At 44.7% G+C, this 13,009-nt stretch overlaps 1 protein-coding gene across 5 annotated transcripts in view; it reads left to right on the forward strand.

The window, feature by feature from the left end:
- FLI1 (Fli-1 proto-oncogene, ETS transcription factor) overlaps window positions 1-12,521 on the forward strand; it is a 122,508-nt gene extending 109,987 nt beyond the window's left edge. For 3 of the 5 annotated variants that reach the window (XM_032359182.1, XM_032359187.1, XM_032359183.1), the window contains 4 exons: window positions 5,257-5,322; window positions 7,402-7,461; window positions 9,323-9,370; window positions 10,511-12,521. In XM_032359182.1, coding sequence (XP_032215073.1) covers window positions 5,257-5,322; window positions 7,402-7,461; window positions 9,323-9,370; window positions 10,511-11,040 — 704 coding nt within the window. In that variant the 3' untranslated portion in view covers window positions 11,041-12,521. The remainder of the gene's footprint in view (window positions 1-5,256; window positions 5,323-7,401; window positions 7,462-9,322; window positions 9,371-10,510) is intronic. The other 2 variants (XM_032359184.1, XM_032359185.1) reach the window with 2 other exon arrangements.
- Window positions 12,522-13,009: the final 488 nt, after the last annotated feature.

Below are 13,009 nucleotides of genomic sequence, written 5' to 3' on the forward strand. Positions count from 1 at the left end.
TTCGATGAGAAGGTTCAGGGAAAATTCATCTTTTTTCCATCAAGTAATTGAGAGCATGGCCTGTGTCGTAAGGGATCAAGAGAGAGGCGCTTGTGTGCTGGCCCCCAGTGAGGTCATGACAAAGTAGAGAGCTGCGTGTTCACCGGGACATGAGGCCTTCACACGGCCAACGTGGGCGTCAGAGCAGAAAGAAGCTTTCTTTCCTGAGTCAGTTGGCCAGATTTCTAGAACCCATTTAAAAGCTTCACACAGAAACTGAGTTAACACTGCATGGATGTCTATGAGAAGGTCATTTCCAGAAAAAGCTTTCTCCTTTCAACAGGAAATTTCAGAAAAAAAAAAAATCTCCAGGTTCATAGTTCTGTACTGAGAGGCCATTTTGCGTCTGATTCAGCCATGTTGAGCATCACATAATGGCGATACTAGATACTATTTGGGCCATTACATATGTGAGGCTGAATTATCTACAATGCCCAGCAGTGCCCAGATTTTCCCGAATGAGCCTCTGTTCTCTCTTTGCTTTGGACTGCCGGAAACGATGGACTCCAGCTGGAGCCCTTTGGACGACTTCTCTGAGAAGTAGTCACAGTGAGATGTGTCATCTTAATATTCTATAAAGCCAGGGAGGGTCAGCTCACCAAAGTGAAAAGACAGCTTGTCAGAGTCAGAGTGATTTTTCTGCCCATAAAGCCATCTGCCACCACATAGAAGATCATCAACTGGTTTTCTGGTCCTTAACGGTCACTTTTTTGAAACTTGTCCTCTCTGCTGCTACCTTAAGCTTGTCTTTTCAGAAGACATTTCTCAGAAAGCAGAAGCATACACCATACTGGGGGACTGTGGGGTGGGGGTGGAGAGATCAGTGCACACTCAGGCGGCTGCGTGGACCGGACTCAGGCCATCAGAGAACTCTCCCTGTGCCGACCAGCAGCAGGGGCTCTGACGTACCCAGGCATCAGGCCCCAGGAGGGCTGGTGTTGGTGCAGAAATGTGAGCTGCTGGGTTAACTCCCAGGTCCAGGCTTTTCCATTTGGGATATAAACATATATCTGTTTGTCTGTCTGGGACGGGAACTGCCACACTGCTAAGTTTTCTCTTAATGTGTGATGTCCACTCCTTGACTTCCCAAGGGGGAAAAGGTTTTAGCCTATGTGCATTGTTGTTCATGGTGTCTCAAGGGCATCCAGAATGAATATGGCTTATATACCTCATCACCTAGTCTTAAAACACCTAGGAGACTTCAGTGGGGAGAAGTCAGGGGAGGGGACTTGAATTCTGTTCAACTAGTGAAATAGTGAACAATAAGAGGAAGTGGGTATACTTAGCAAGAATAAAATATTGGCCTGTCTGTTCATTCATTCAACAAATAATTATCGTGCCCCTGCTCTGTGTGGGGCACTGTTCTAGGTGCTTGGTTATACCAGGGAATGGAAGAAAGACTGCTACTCTTGTGGAACTGGCATTCGGCTAGGAGTTGCAGACTATAAGAAACAACCGTGAGTTAGTGATTAAATTTGGCAGTAAAGTAGACAAATACAGCATAGCAAGGGAGTCGGGAGCATGGGAGGGGAAATGAACGTGTATTTGGTAGGGCTAGCAAACCCATGTCTCTGGGGATAATCATTTTTTAGGTGCATAATAATGATGTCAATAATAATATTACTTGGCAACATGTACCGAGGCTGAGTCTGTGCTCTCACTGGGCCAGGCATTTACTTGGCTATCTCGTTTTATCCACAAGGCTACCCTGGTTCTTCAGCTCTCTGAGGCTGAGGGCCAGACCTTGGTTCTTGGCCTTGGTCTTCTCCAGCATCATGCTTTGTCTTTGCCATAGGACTTACTCCCAAAACACTGGTCTTCACTGAAATGTTACATGTAGCAGCTGCCCCCGTGAGCCCCAGTACCCATGGAGTGTATTTGTTAAACTCCTCAGTAAACAGACCCAGGGTGCTCTTTGTGGACCCAGGTACCTGTGGTGGGATTTTCTGTGTAGGTAGATGGGATTGAAAAAACAAAAAAGAAAGGGATCTTGTGATCCGTGTGGCTTTGAGTTCACACGCTCCTTGGGGACCATTGGCTAGAGACACCAGCTGAAGACATGGCCTTTGCTCTTTATTCCTCTGTCATGTGTGCAGGGAGGACATAGTTTAGACTGATTGCTGGTGGCATCTCTGTTTCTGTCACTTCCCTTTTTTACCTACTAGAGGACTCAGGGGTTGGGTAGGACTTTGAAAGTCTTCTCAGCCAGGCTTTCTCCCGAGGTAAGCTAGTGGGAGAATTGTGTCCCACAGAAGCCCTCCACAGACCTCAAGGTGTGGCAGGAAAGATGGGGCCACCAAACACTTCTCTGATAAGGCATCAACTTCAAACCAGGATGGGGCCCCTTGGAGTTAGAGGAGAATCCAGCGGTCACCCACCCTTGTTGGTTAGAAGGAGTACATCCACTCATTCTGTAACCTTTGTGTGCTAGGTCTGTTCCTGGAGCTGCTGGAAAAGAATAGGAGGAGAAGTTGATCAGCCATGGCCATAGTTTAGTCCTCGGAATGGATAGAATAGAGCTTTCAGACAGGATGAAAGCCTTTGGTAGAATAGCAATCGACCAAAAAACACAAGTAAACTTGGAGCCAGAGATTTTATCAATGCAGTAAATCATATGTCAAGTCAGAACTGCAGATGACACATACCAGTTCCTGGAACGACTGATTTATTTTTTTCCTTTGGCATGAACTTGTCACTTTCTTTCCCACTTCTGTTCTGTTCCTATGAGAATCACCTCCTTCCTGGGTGCTCCGATCCATCCGACACAACCTCACAAGCTTCGTTCTCCACCACACCCTTGTGCGTGGTCATGCTGATACCCATGATCTCTCTTGGTGTCCATTCCCTGCACCCAAGGCCACTGTGCTTGCCTAGCTGCCATCACCATGGTCTTGGACATGACCTTGGCCCTCACTTCCACCCTCTGTCCCCTCCCTTCCCTCTACCTCTGTCCATGTGTTCATGACACCCACGGCTGTTCCCCAGATACTTCTGCTTTGTGCCTGCCTTCGTTACTCACTCTCTCCTCCCCAGAGGGATCCCACTCAAGGCTGATGGTCCCAGTGACACTCACCTCTCCCTCCTTAACCTCCAGTGGAACTTGGTACCACACCATTCCTTTGGTACATGGTCCTTATTTTCCCCACAGTCTTGCCAATCTTCTCATATTTAAACACAAGGGCAGGGAACATTTTCATATCCCTTCCCATCCAGTCTATGGCCAAGCACGCGGTGCAGTGCAGAAGTCACTCCCAATTACGGTTGACCCTTGAACGACATGGAGGTTAGGGGTAACAACATGGAGGTCAGGGGTGCCAACACTCTGCTCTGTTGAATATCAGTGTCTAACTCTTGACTGTTCAAAACTTAACTATTAATAGTCTACTGTTGACTAGAAGCCTTACCAATAACATACACAGTCATCTAACACATATTTTCTATGGTAGATGTATTAAATGCCATATTCTTACAATAAAGTAAGCTAGAGAAAAGAAAATATTAGTAAGGAAATCATAAGAAAAAGATGTCATAATACTGTACCATTCACGACCCACGTGTAAGTGGACCCATGCAGTCAAACAGTGTTGTTCCAAGCCCAGCTATAAATTACTGAAGGCCTAAATAGCATTTGCTCCCCACCCCTGCCCCCAAAGAGAAATGAGGAATCTTGCCTTCCATTTTGCTTATACCAGCATCGGACACGCTCTACAGATCCTTACAAGACATCCCAGAAAACGTTCATGAGAGCCCTCACCTTGCTCCAGGCCTCTAAACAAGCTGGGATTTGTGTTTGTGTTTGTTTTGCTTTATTTTTAACAAAAGTAGGAATCTATTTGCGGGAGAATTGTGGGGGAGGGGATGGAAGCCAAAGAAAACAGAGGACTTAAATGCATGGAGCTTTGTGTCTTTTTTGTCCCCTTCTCTGCCCTCCCTTCCCATCCTCATCCCTCTTGCTTTCTGTTTTGCTTTTCATGCCAGTTGCTACAGATGGTAATTTAAAAAGTGAACTGGCTTTTCCAGAGCTGGGAGGAATGTGCGTCCGCACGTGGATTTTTCCACAAGAAAACCAACCGGTTTCGGTTCTTCTTAGCCAGAAGCAATGAGAACAAACAATAGGATGGGCCCGTCCATCTCCGCAGAGCTTATTCTAATTTGTTGGAGAGGCTCCGAAGGGGAAGGGATGGGGATGGGGGGCCTGGGGGGAGGATGGGTCGCCTTTCACCCTGTCAGGCTGCTGTTTGATGAGGTTCGTGCTCCATTTGTTTGGATGGTTTTTATGGTTTCTTTGTTGTTCATGGAAAGACTTTGAAAGTCACAATGCTGAATCCCTCAACTCTTCTGCTATTCCTGCTTCATGTCCCAACAGAACTCACACCATGAGAAGGGAAAAGAGGAAGTTTCCAGACAGTTAGTTAGGCAATTCCTGAACACGGTTATGGAGGCTTGGAAGTTGTCTCACGGATGTTTTCTCGTCGGATTATTGCCTATCTCAGCCAGGCCACTGCAACAAAGTACCATAGACTGGGTGGCTTAGAAATGAGAGACATTTATCACACCTTCTCCAGGCCAGAAGTCCAAGATCAGGGTGCCAGCATGGTGGGGCTCTGAGGAGAGCTCTCTTATGGATCAGAGACCGCTGACTTCTCGCTGTACCCTCGCATGGCAGGAAGAGGGCAGGCTAGCTCGACCACCTCTTCCGATAAGGCCCATTGATCCCCTTCTCGTGAGCTCCACCTTCATAACCTGATTACCTCCCTAATTACCTAACACCATCACATCACATCTGGGGTGAGATAGCAACATGTGAATTTGGGGGTGGAAAGGGGGGAGGACACACAAACATTCAGTTCACAGCATTACTGCAACTCCATAAGGGAAAATGGTGTAAATTTTTATGTCCATAGTCAAGAATATTGAAGCTCAGGGAAGTTATGATTCATCCAAGGTCCCACAACAAATAGTGGCAAGGGACAGAACTTGAACCAATCCGCTGACTTCAAATTCAAGAATCTTCCTGTTCACTCCAACTTCTGATGAGTGTTAATGTTCCTTTCCACCCGTAGCCCAGGAGGAGAGTACACTTCTGGAACTTAGTCATGCCTAAGATGTCATGGCTGATTAAATCAAACTTCTCTTGATCACTACAAGAGAATCGTTATGGCACCTTTCTGAAAAGCTGGAGATGCTGATGTACCTCTACTTGTTGTTTTTCATTAGACCCTTCTTATGACTCAGTAAGGAGAGGAGGATGGGGCAATAACATGAATTCTGGCCTCAACAAAAGTAAGTAAATGACACGCTATCATTTGGAGAAAAAAAAATTTTTTTTCCCTACAAACATGGGTGAAAAACAGGGTCATGAGCTAGAACAGAGCAGGAGTGCGCATTTGTTGTCTTTCCTGTGCAGAGGACATCAAAGTTAACTGCCAGGGTAGGCCCTATCAGTGATACTTGTTCCTTGAAAGGTGACGTGGGATTTTCATTCAGACCTTTCAGGTTTTTTTTTTTTTTTTAAAGATTTTATTTATTTATTTGACAGAAAGAGATCACAAGTAGGCAGAGAGGCAGGCAGAGAGAGAGGGAAGAGGAAGCAGGCTCCCTGCTAAGCAGAAAGCCTGATGCGGGACTCGATCCCAGCAACCTGGGATCATGACCTGAGCCGAAGGCAGAGGCTTTAACCCACTGAGCCACCCAGGTTTTTTGCATTGCATTTGGTTTTCGCATTTTTGAAGCTAGAAGGCTTCTCAAGACTGGATTTTCTGTATGAATGGAAGGTTGCTGGATTTGGATCTAGCCATTTCTGTCATGATAATGGTCATTCATGACTTTCCTCCTCTGAGTGTTGAAGCTTAATCATACCAACCTCCCTGACCTCGGTTCGTGAAGGGCTGGGTTGGAGAATGGTCTTAGGAGGCAATGGTGGGGGTCTGACACATGAATTTGTGTTCAAGACTGACCCCAAATCTCCCATTAAGGGAATATAGAAAGAGAATGACTATGCACTCCTAACCAGAATGTATGAACCTTGCTATTTGTAGGGAACTAAATGTTCAGCACATGGGTGATGAAGGGCCTTCTTTCAAGAAGGTTGTGATGACAAATTGATGCTCAAGCAGTAACTGGGACCCCTTTCCATACTATGTATTCCTTATTTGTCTACTCTGTACCTGGGACTTGGCACTCTCAGGTCCACAAAGATGAATCAGACATAGACCAGTCTGTCAAGCTGGGAGAGAGGTTACACATGCACACAGCTTTTTTCATCTGGGAAGTATCTAGGAGAGCCTGAGGACCTGGCAGCATTTGAGCTGGTTTTTGAAGGAGAGGCAGGATTTGGCCTTGCAGAGATGGGGAAGACAGAGCCTTCCGTGAGAGGTGGGGGGCCAGGGAACAATGTCACGGTTGACATGTCTGATGGTTAGGGAGGACTCCAGGTTCTTGGAGTTTCAGATGCACAAAGGGAAAGCAGTCTGGAAAGGTAAGGAAGGGGGACGAAGGCTGCTGTGAAGGTAGAACTTCATTCTTTAGTCAGTGAGGACTCAAAAAGGTGTTTGGATGGTGGAGTGAAATGGTTTGGGGAAATGAAACTGTCTATATGTATGATGGACCAGTGGGAGGATAGGGAAATGGTGAGGATACATGAACCATAAACTGTGTGAGAAGCCTCCATAGGTGCAAGATGGAGAAGCTATGATGGGAGCAGAAAGGCTGAATGTGAGAGGTTCCACGAAGTGAACTCACAAAACATGGAAACACGACAAGCAGGTGACATTCCCTCACATGTCACCATCCCATTGAGAACCTCGAAATGTCCTACTTAAAAATGCAGTTCATAGCAGAAACACCATTAGACCTGCTGTGCTGTATGTTTGTTGTGGTTCCTCATTGTCTCCTTATGAGAATGTAAGTCCTACCAGAACTGCTGGTTCATTGCTGAAACTCTAGCACCAAGAACACTGCCAGTACTAGTAAATTCTGGACAACTATTTATAAGATTTATAGGATTTATTTATTTATTTATTTTATTGAGAGAGAGAGAGCAAGCGAGTGGGGGAGGAGCAGAAGGAGAGAGAGAATCTTTCAAGCAGACTCCTCACTGAGTGTGGAGCCTGACCCGGGGCTCGATCTCATCACCTTGAGATCATGACCTCAGCTGAAACCCAGAGTTGGATGTTCAGCTGACTGAGCCACCCAGGTGCCCCTCTAGATAAATATTTATTAGATAAAATGAATAAGTGAGTGAGTAGAGAGTGGGTAAATGAGCAAATGAATGAGGAAGCACCTTGTGGAGGGCTTTTAACAAGGCCTTTCTCTTCCCTCATGGAGAGTGGCCCCACTCACCTTATCCCTTTCCCCCCTCAGGTCCCCCACTTGCAGGAGCACAAGCAATTAACAAGAATACTGAACAACGGCCCCAACCAGGTACCTGTCTGGGATGCGTAATCCCTCCTTTGCTCTTTATGCCCCTGTTGATCCCATGTGGTCAGCTGAGGGGGACTGAATCAATACACAGTATTTGTCCTCATTCTTCTCTTTCACAAAGGATCCCTACTTCACTCCCTGTAAGAGCTCTGTGAATAAAAAGTAGCAGACACTAGAAGCGGGTTAAGATTTGTTACATATCAGAGGTAAAAACAAAAGTAAAGATGAAATGTTCCAATGCCTCATTTTGTAAGATAAAGAAACTAAGGCCCAGAGAGGGAAAGTAATTTGACAACAGCCACACAGCTGGCTTATGAGAAAACTAGAGCTCTAATCCACAGACTCCAGAGCTGCTATCCAAACCTTTTAGGCTCCATAAAACCTTTCTTCTAAAACCACTCCCATCCTTGATGGGTCTACTTAACAAATTAGGCAGGGGAGCTTTTCAAACCATGGAATTGGAAACTCTTGGTATTGGAGTGATACTAGGTCTATCACATCCTTCTGTGACATCTGTCTTATGATTACCTCATCTCTCCTTGAATATTTATAGCAATGAGGAGTTCACTACCTCACTAGGCTCATTTCCACTCTTGGAGCCAATGTCCACCTTGTTGTAACTGTTATCCAGCTTTCTGGTTTGCCATCTGGAAAGCCTTCCTCCTGTTCTGTCCTTCCTGTTTCTGAAGACAGCTGTGGTGTCCACTCCCAGGCCCAGCTCTGTCTTCTCTGTGTGACACAGCTGAGATTAAGTTCTGGACAAGCCACTGGCTTTAAGACAGAGAAACGCTGTGTTCCATTTCTATCGAAGGCAGAGCAATAGAGAATGGACCTACATGTCATTGAGAAGGTTGAGAAAGAATGTCCTGAGTGAAACACACAAGCCAAACGGGATTTGACACAGTGCATTTAAAGAATTCCCAGCGACAATAAAATTAGACATTACCTGCCAAAAATGTTTCAGTTGTCGTACTGTGTGGATATGTGGACGCAGGAGAATAAACTCAGTAGCCTTGAGGACTTTTCAAGTTAATTCATGGTTGTAAGCAGAAATCCCCAAATCATGCCAATTTTTTTAAAAATTGCAATGACAACTGCAAAAGTAGTAAACTGCATCAAACATACGACCACCTGGCCAAGTCACGATCCAACTGTGTATCATGACTTCCTGACCTGAAAAAAAGATCGACCCGATGTAAACAACATTGCAAAGATTCTTTTTATAATTAAATAATCATGTAAGTTTTACAGAGACCGAGGTAGAATAGTCATTTTATTGCTAAAATACAAATTCTGGCTACTGCTGCCATTTCCAAGCAAATGAGGCAGGATTTGGTAGTAGAAGGGAGAAGAGATTGTCCCAATGAGTTATTTAGTTTGTAACGTAACTGGGGCTAGAAACCAGGCTGCCTGATTTCCAGGCACGTGTTTGTTATGCTGTATCACAAAACCAGAGATGTATACGGAGCTGTAAAGACCAGGAATCATTAGACCTTTCTGTAAACCCATTTCAAAAGGTGTCCTTCACTTCAGTCATGATGAATGAATATTAGCCAGCATCTTTCCAAATGGATTCATGATTCTGTTTTAGCCACTGAAAGTGTTATCTACAAATATTAGACACTGAATATGAAAAAAAATGATGCTTCTTGTTTTCTATGCTTCTGTAATCATAGGAATGAAAACCATAACTGCTCCAGATCTTTGAGGTTTGCACATAAAAGCAGTAAAGTTTTCTGAAACCAGTTTTTTCTGTGGTATTGAAATGAAAGTATAAACCCCAGGGGTATTCTTATTATTAATGCTGTTGGTTTTATATTTTTAATAATAGGGAAGCTTATTTCCTTTTTTGCTTCCTCAGATCCATATCAGATCCTGGGCCCGACCAGCAGTCGCCTAGCCAACCCCGGTGAGTTTACTTTGGCCTGCAAGGTTTTTCTTTCCATAATGTTCCATAGCTCTGTGAGGTCACAGAGACCACTGTCCAAAATTCAGAGACCTGACTAAGAAGTAACACGTGCTCTTTCCCTTGAAATAGTCAACATCTACTTCTCTGGTGTACAAGTGAGAGTCTGGAGCTTGTTGTTAGGTGGTAGGTATGTCCATTAGCTGAGGCTCCTTCTGGAAAACAAGAGTATGAGCATTGCCTATCTGCATGGAAGTTTAGATCTGTAATAAATAACGCAGGTCGAAATTTTTGTAGGGCAAGATGGGGAGAATGGGAGGGGCAATTCCAGTGAGTTCTCAGTTATGGTCCTCATGGAAGTCACACGTGAATAGATGGTCCAAAGGTGTTTTGTTCTTGACTTTAGAAAGGGTTGCAGTTATCTGAAAGCCTTGTGAAAGAGGCGTGTCCCTGAAAAGTTGCAGATAAAGGAAATCTGACAATGTGGTTTAAGGGTTCATTATTAAAAATAGCTCTCAAATGAATTCTAGACCAAGACCACCAAGCGTGTGAGCTAACTGGCCCTTTGCGGTAGTGAACCCCACACCTTCACACCTCAGGGAACTGCTCTTGCCTGTGTCTGCAGGCCCATTCTTTGGTGCCTGGCCATTCCCGTTTTGGGATCTTGGGGCGGGGAGGAGGCACACAGCTCCCTCTCCTCTTACTTTTCTCTCTGCCCAAGTTCTTCTCTGTCAGACTTAGAGCTGAGATCCAAGCACTGGGGCTCTGCTAAGGAACAACCCAGGTGCCTTCAGCCTGACACCTGGGCCACCCCTTCTCCCTGTGACCAGCTGTGGTCTTCTGGCCCCGCTCCCTTTTACACTGACAAGGAACATTTGGGGGGACTTCATGAGTAAGTCAAAACTAGACAGCGATGCAAATCTTTCTAGAAGAGATTCAAAAATCTTGCCCAATGGGGTGGGAAGCGGCATGCCTCAAATCATCCAGCTACGGGGCTGCCAGAGGCAGTAGATTCTGAACGTGACAGGAAATAATGGGTTTCTTAGGAAGGGTGAGAAGGGAATCGGATGTCTTAGGGAATCGGACTCTGACTTGCCCAGACTGAGCTGCTCTGTCTTCTCCTGTTTGCCTCACCGCCCGCAGGAAGCGGGCAGATCCAGCTGTGGCAGTTCCTCCTCGAGCTACTCTCAGACAGCGCCAACGCCAGCTGTATCACTTGGGAGGGGACCAACGGGGAGTTCAAAATGACGGACCCCGATGAGGTGGCCCGGCGCTGGGGAGAGCGGAAAAGCAAGCCCAACATGAATTATGACAAGCTAAGCCGGGCCCTCAGATACTACTATGATAAAAACATTATGACCAAAGTGCACGGCAAGAGGTATGCCTACAAATTTGACTTCCACGGCATTGCGCAGGCTCTGCAGCCACATCCCACGGAGTCGTCCATGTACAAGTACCCTTCTGACATCTCCTACATGCCCTCCTACCATGCCCATCAACAGAAGGTGAACTTTGTCCCTCCCCACCCGACCTCCATGCCAGTCACGTCTTCTAGCTTCTTCGGAGCAGCGTCACAATACTGGACCTCCCCCACAGGTGGGATTTACCCCAACCCCAATGTCCCCCGCCATCCCAACACCCACGTGCCCTCACACTTAGGCAGCTACTACTAGAAGCTTAATCATCGGTGGTCTTCTACCTGAAGCCCCCCACTCCTCACACTTCCTGGGATACTTTGGACTCCAAAGGACATACGTGGCTTTGAAGAGAAAAACAAAACTGGATGTTCTTTCTTGTTGGATAGAACGTTTGTTGTTTGAAAACAATCCTTTTTTTTTTTTTTTTTAATGTTGGTTAACTTCCGCTTCCTCTACCTTGAACAAAGAGATGGCTGATTTTCTGGGCCAGTACACCAGTTTGGAATCTCAACCTGCTATCCTCTTCTGAGTTGAATATTTCGATTACTGGAATGGTTGTATCATGGTTCTAGGAAAGAAACTGTACATTTTCTTTATATTTTTATGACCAAAGCAGTTTCTTATCAACACACGGGTCTCATCATGGATCTTGTAGGGTTCAGTATGATAAAAAAAATAATCATGGACTTAACCAGTTAATGCTCTGGCTGGAGACTGAGAGAAAATAGAGGCAGGAAGCTTATAACCTTATTGTAGGAGAACCTGATTCAGTGGATGGCAACTGGAACATTGGTTGTAAGGCCAGTGAAGTTTTCACCCAACTGGAATTTAAAAGAAAGAACATGTGTGTGTGTATTTAAGAAGCCGTGGGCATTGCAAAATCCCTCCCAGTGGGCAGTATGTGCTAGGCTGACCATCTCTCTGGAAATAATCAAGATATGAACTTAAGAAATGTTAATGCAAATGCAGACATTACTGAAAGACAGAGAATTAAATAATTTTTTTTTTTTTAAGTAATGACAGTGGGTCCCAGAACTTTGAAAAGTCATAGGGATTTCTGAACACAAGCAGATTCGCAAGCGCTGTGCGTTTGTCCGACCACCGGTCCAGGGTCAACCAATCAGAAGGCAACTTACTGTATAAATTATGCAGAGTTATTTTCCTATATCTCACAGTATTAAAAATAGATAATTAAAAAAAAGTAAAAATAAATAAACGAGTTGACCTCGGTCACAAAGACAATTTTACTATCAAATCAGTCGTTATTTTTTTAAATGTAGTTTGTACATCTTTTGTCAATCTGTACATTTGGGCTGTTTGTACGTTTTTATAGCTGGTTTTTAAAAAACATAATGTGACTATTGCTAAAAAGAAAACAGGACGTTTGAGTCACTGACTTTACTAGAAAGAGAAGCACCATGCAGTATTTAACGGGCGTGCACAAGGAGGTGAAGGTGAACCATTCAAATTGTTAATGCTTTGGAAATGTTTGTAAATAACCATAATGCAATAATCACAACTTTGAAAAGAACAAGCAAACTTTCCCTTGTGGATACGAGGGATTTTCCTGCCCTATATATGCAATATATTTTTTAGATATTAAAATATATATAATTTTGCAGGTAATCATTGACTTTTTTAAAACTATATTAAGTGTTAAGCTGACAACTGTCAATGAAGACTATGTTGTAAAATAATTTGACTAAATAAATTGTGCCTTCTTCTCTCAGAACTGAGAACATCGTTGCCTTATTTACCCCTAAGTCAATCAAAGGGTTTTCCCAGGGGAAGTTCCCAATTGAAACTCTTGCACTGTAAAGGCTTTTTCATGTGTACATACTGCCAGAAAGCAGAAAGTACAAAATCAGTGTGGTTTTTGTCGTTGTTTGTATTAGTCACTATTCTCCAGAGAAACAGGACTGTAAGATGTACAGTACTGATGGAGATTTACTATGGGGATGTAACTCACAAAATCGAGGAGACCAAGAAGTCCCACCATCCACTGTCTGCAAGCTGGAGATGTAGGAAAACCAGTGATGTGTTCCAGTGTGAGCCCAAAGGCCTAATAACCGGAGAAGAGAATGGTAGAAATCCTAGCGCGAGGGGAAGAAACATGCCCCACCTCAAGCTGGCAGACAGGAAGCAAAGAAGTGAATTACTTCTTCAGCTGCCATTTTGTTCTAGTCAGACCCTGCATGGATTGGATGGTGTCCTTGGGCCTTAG

The sequence above is a fragment of the Mustela erminea genome, chromosome 9 (assembly GCF_009829155.1).
Source record: "Mustela erminea isolate mMusErm1 chromosome 9, mMusErm1.Pri, whole genome shotgun sequence".
Taxonomy (NCBI): Eukaryota; Metazoa; Chordata; class Mammalia; order Carnivora; family Mustelidae; genus Mustela; species Mustela erminea.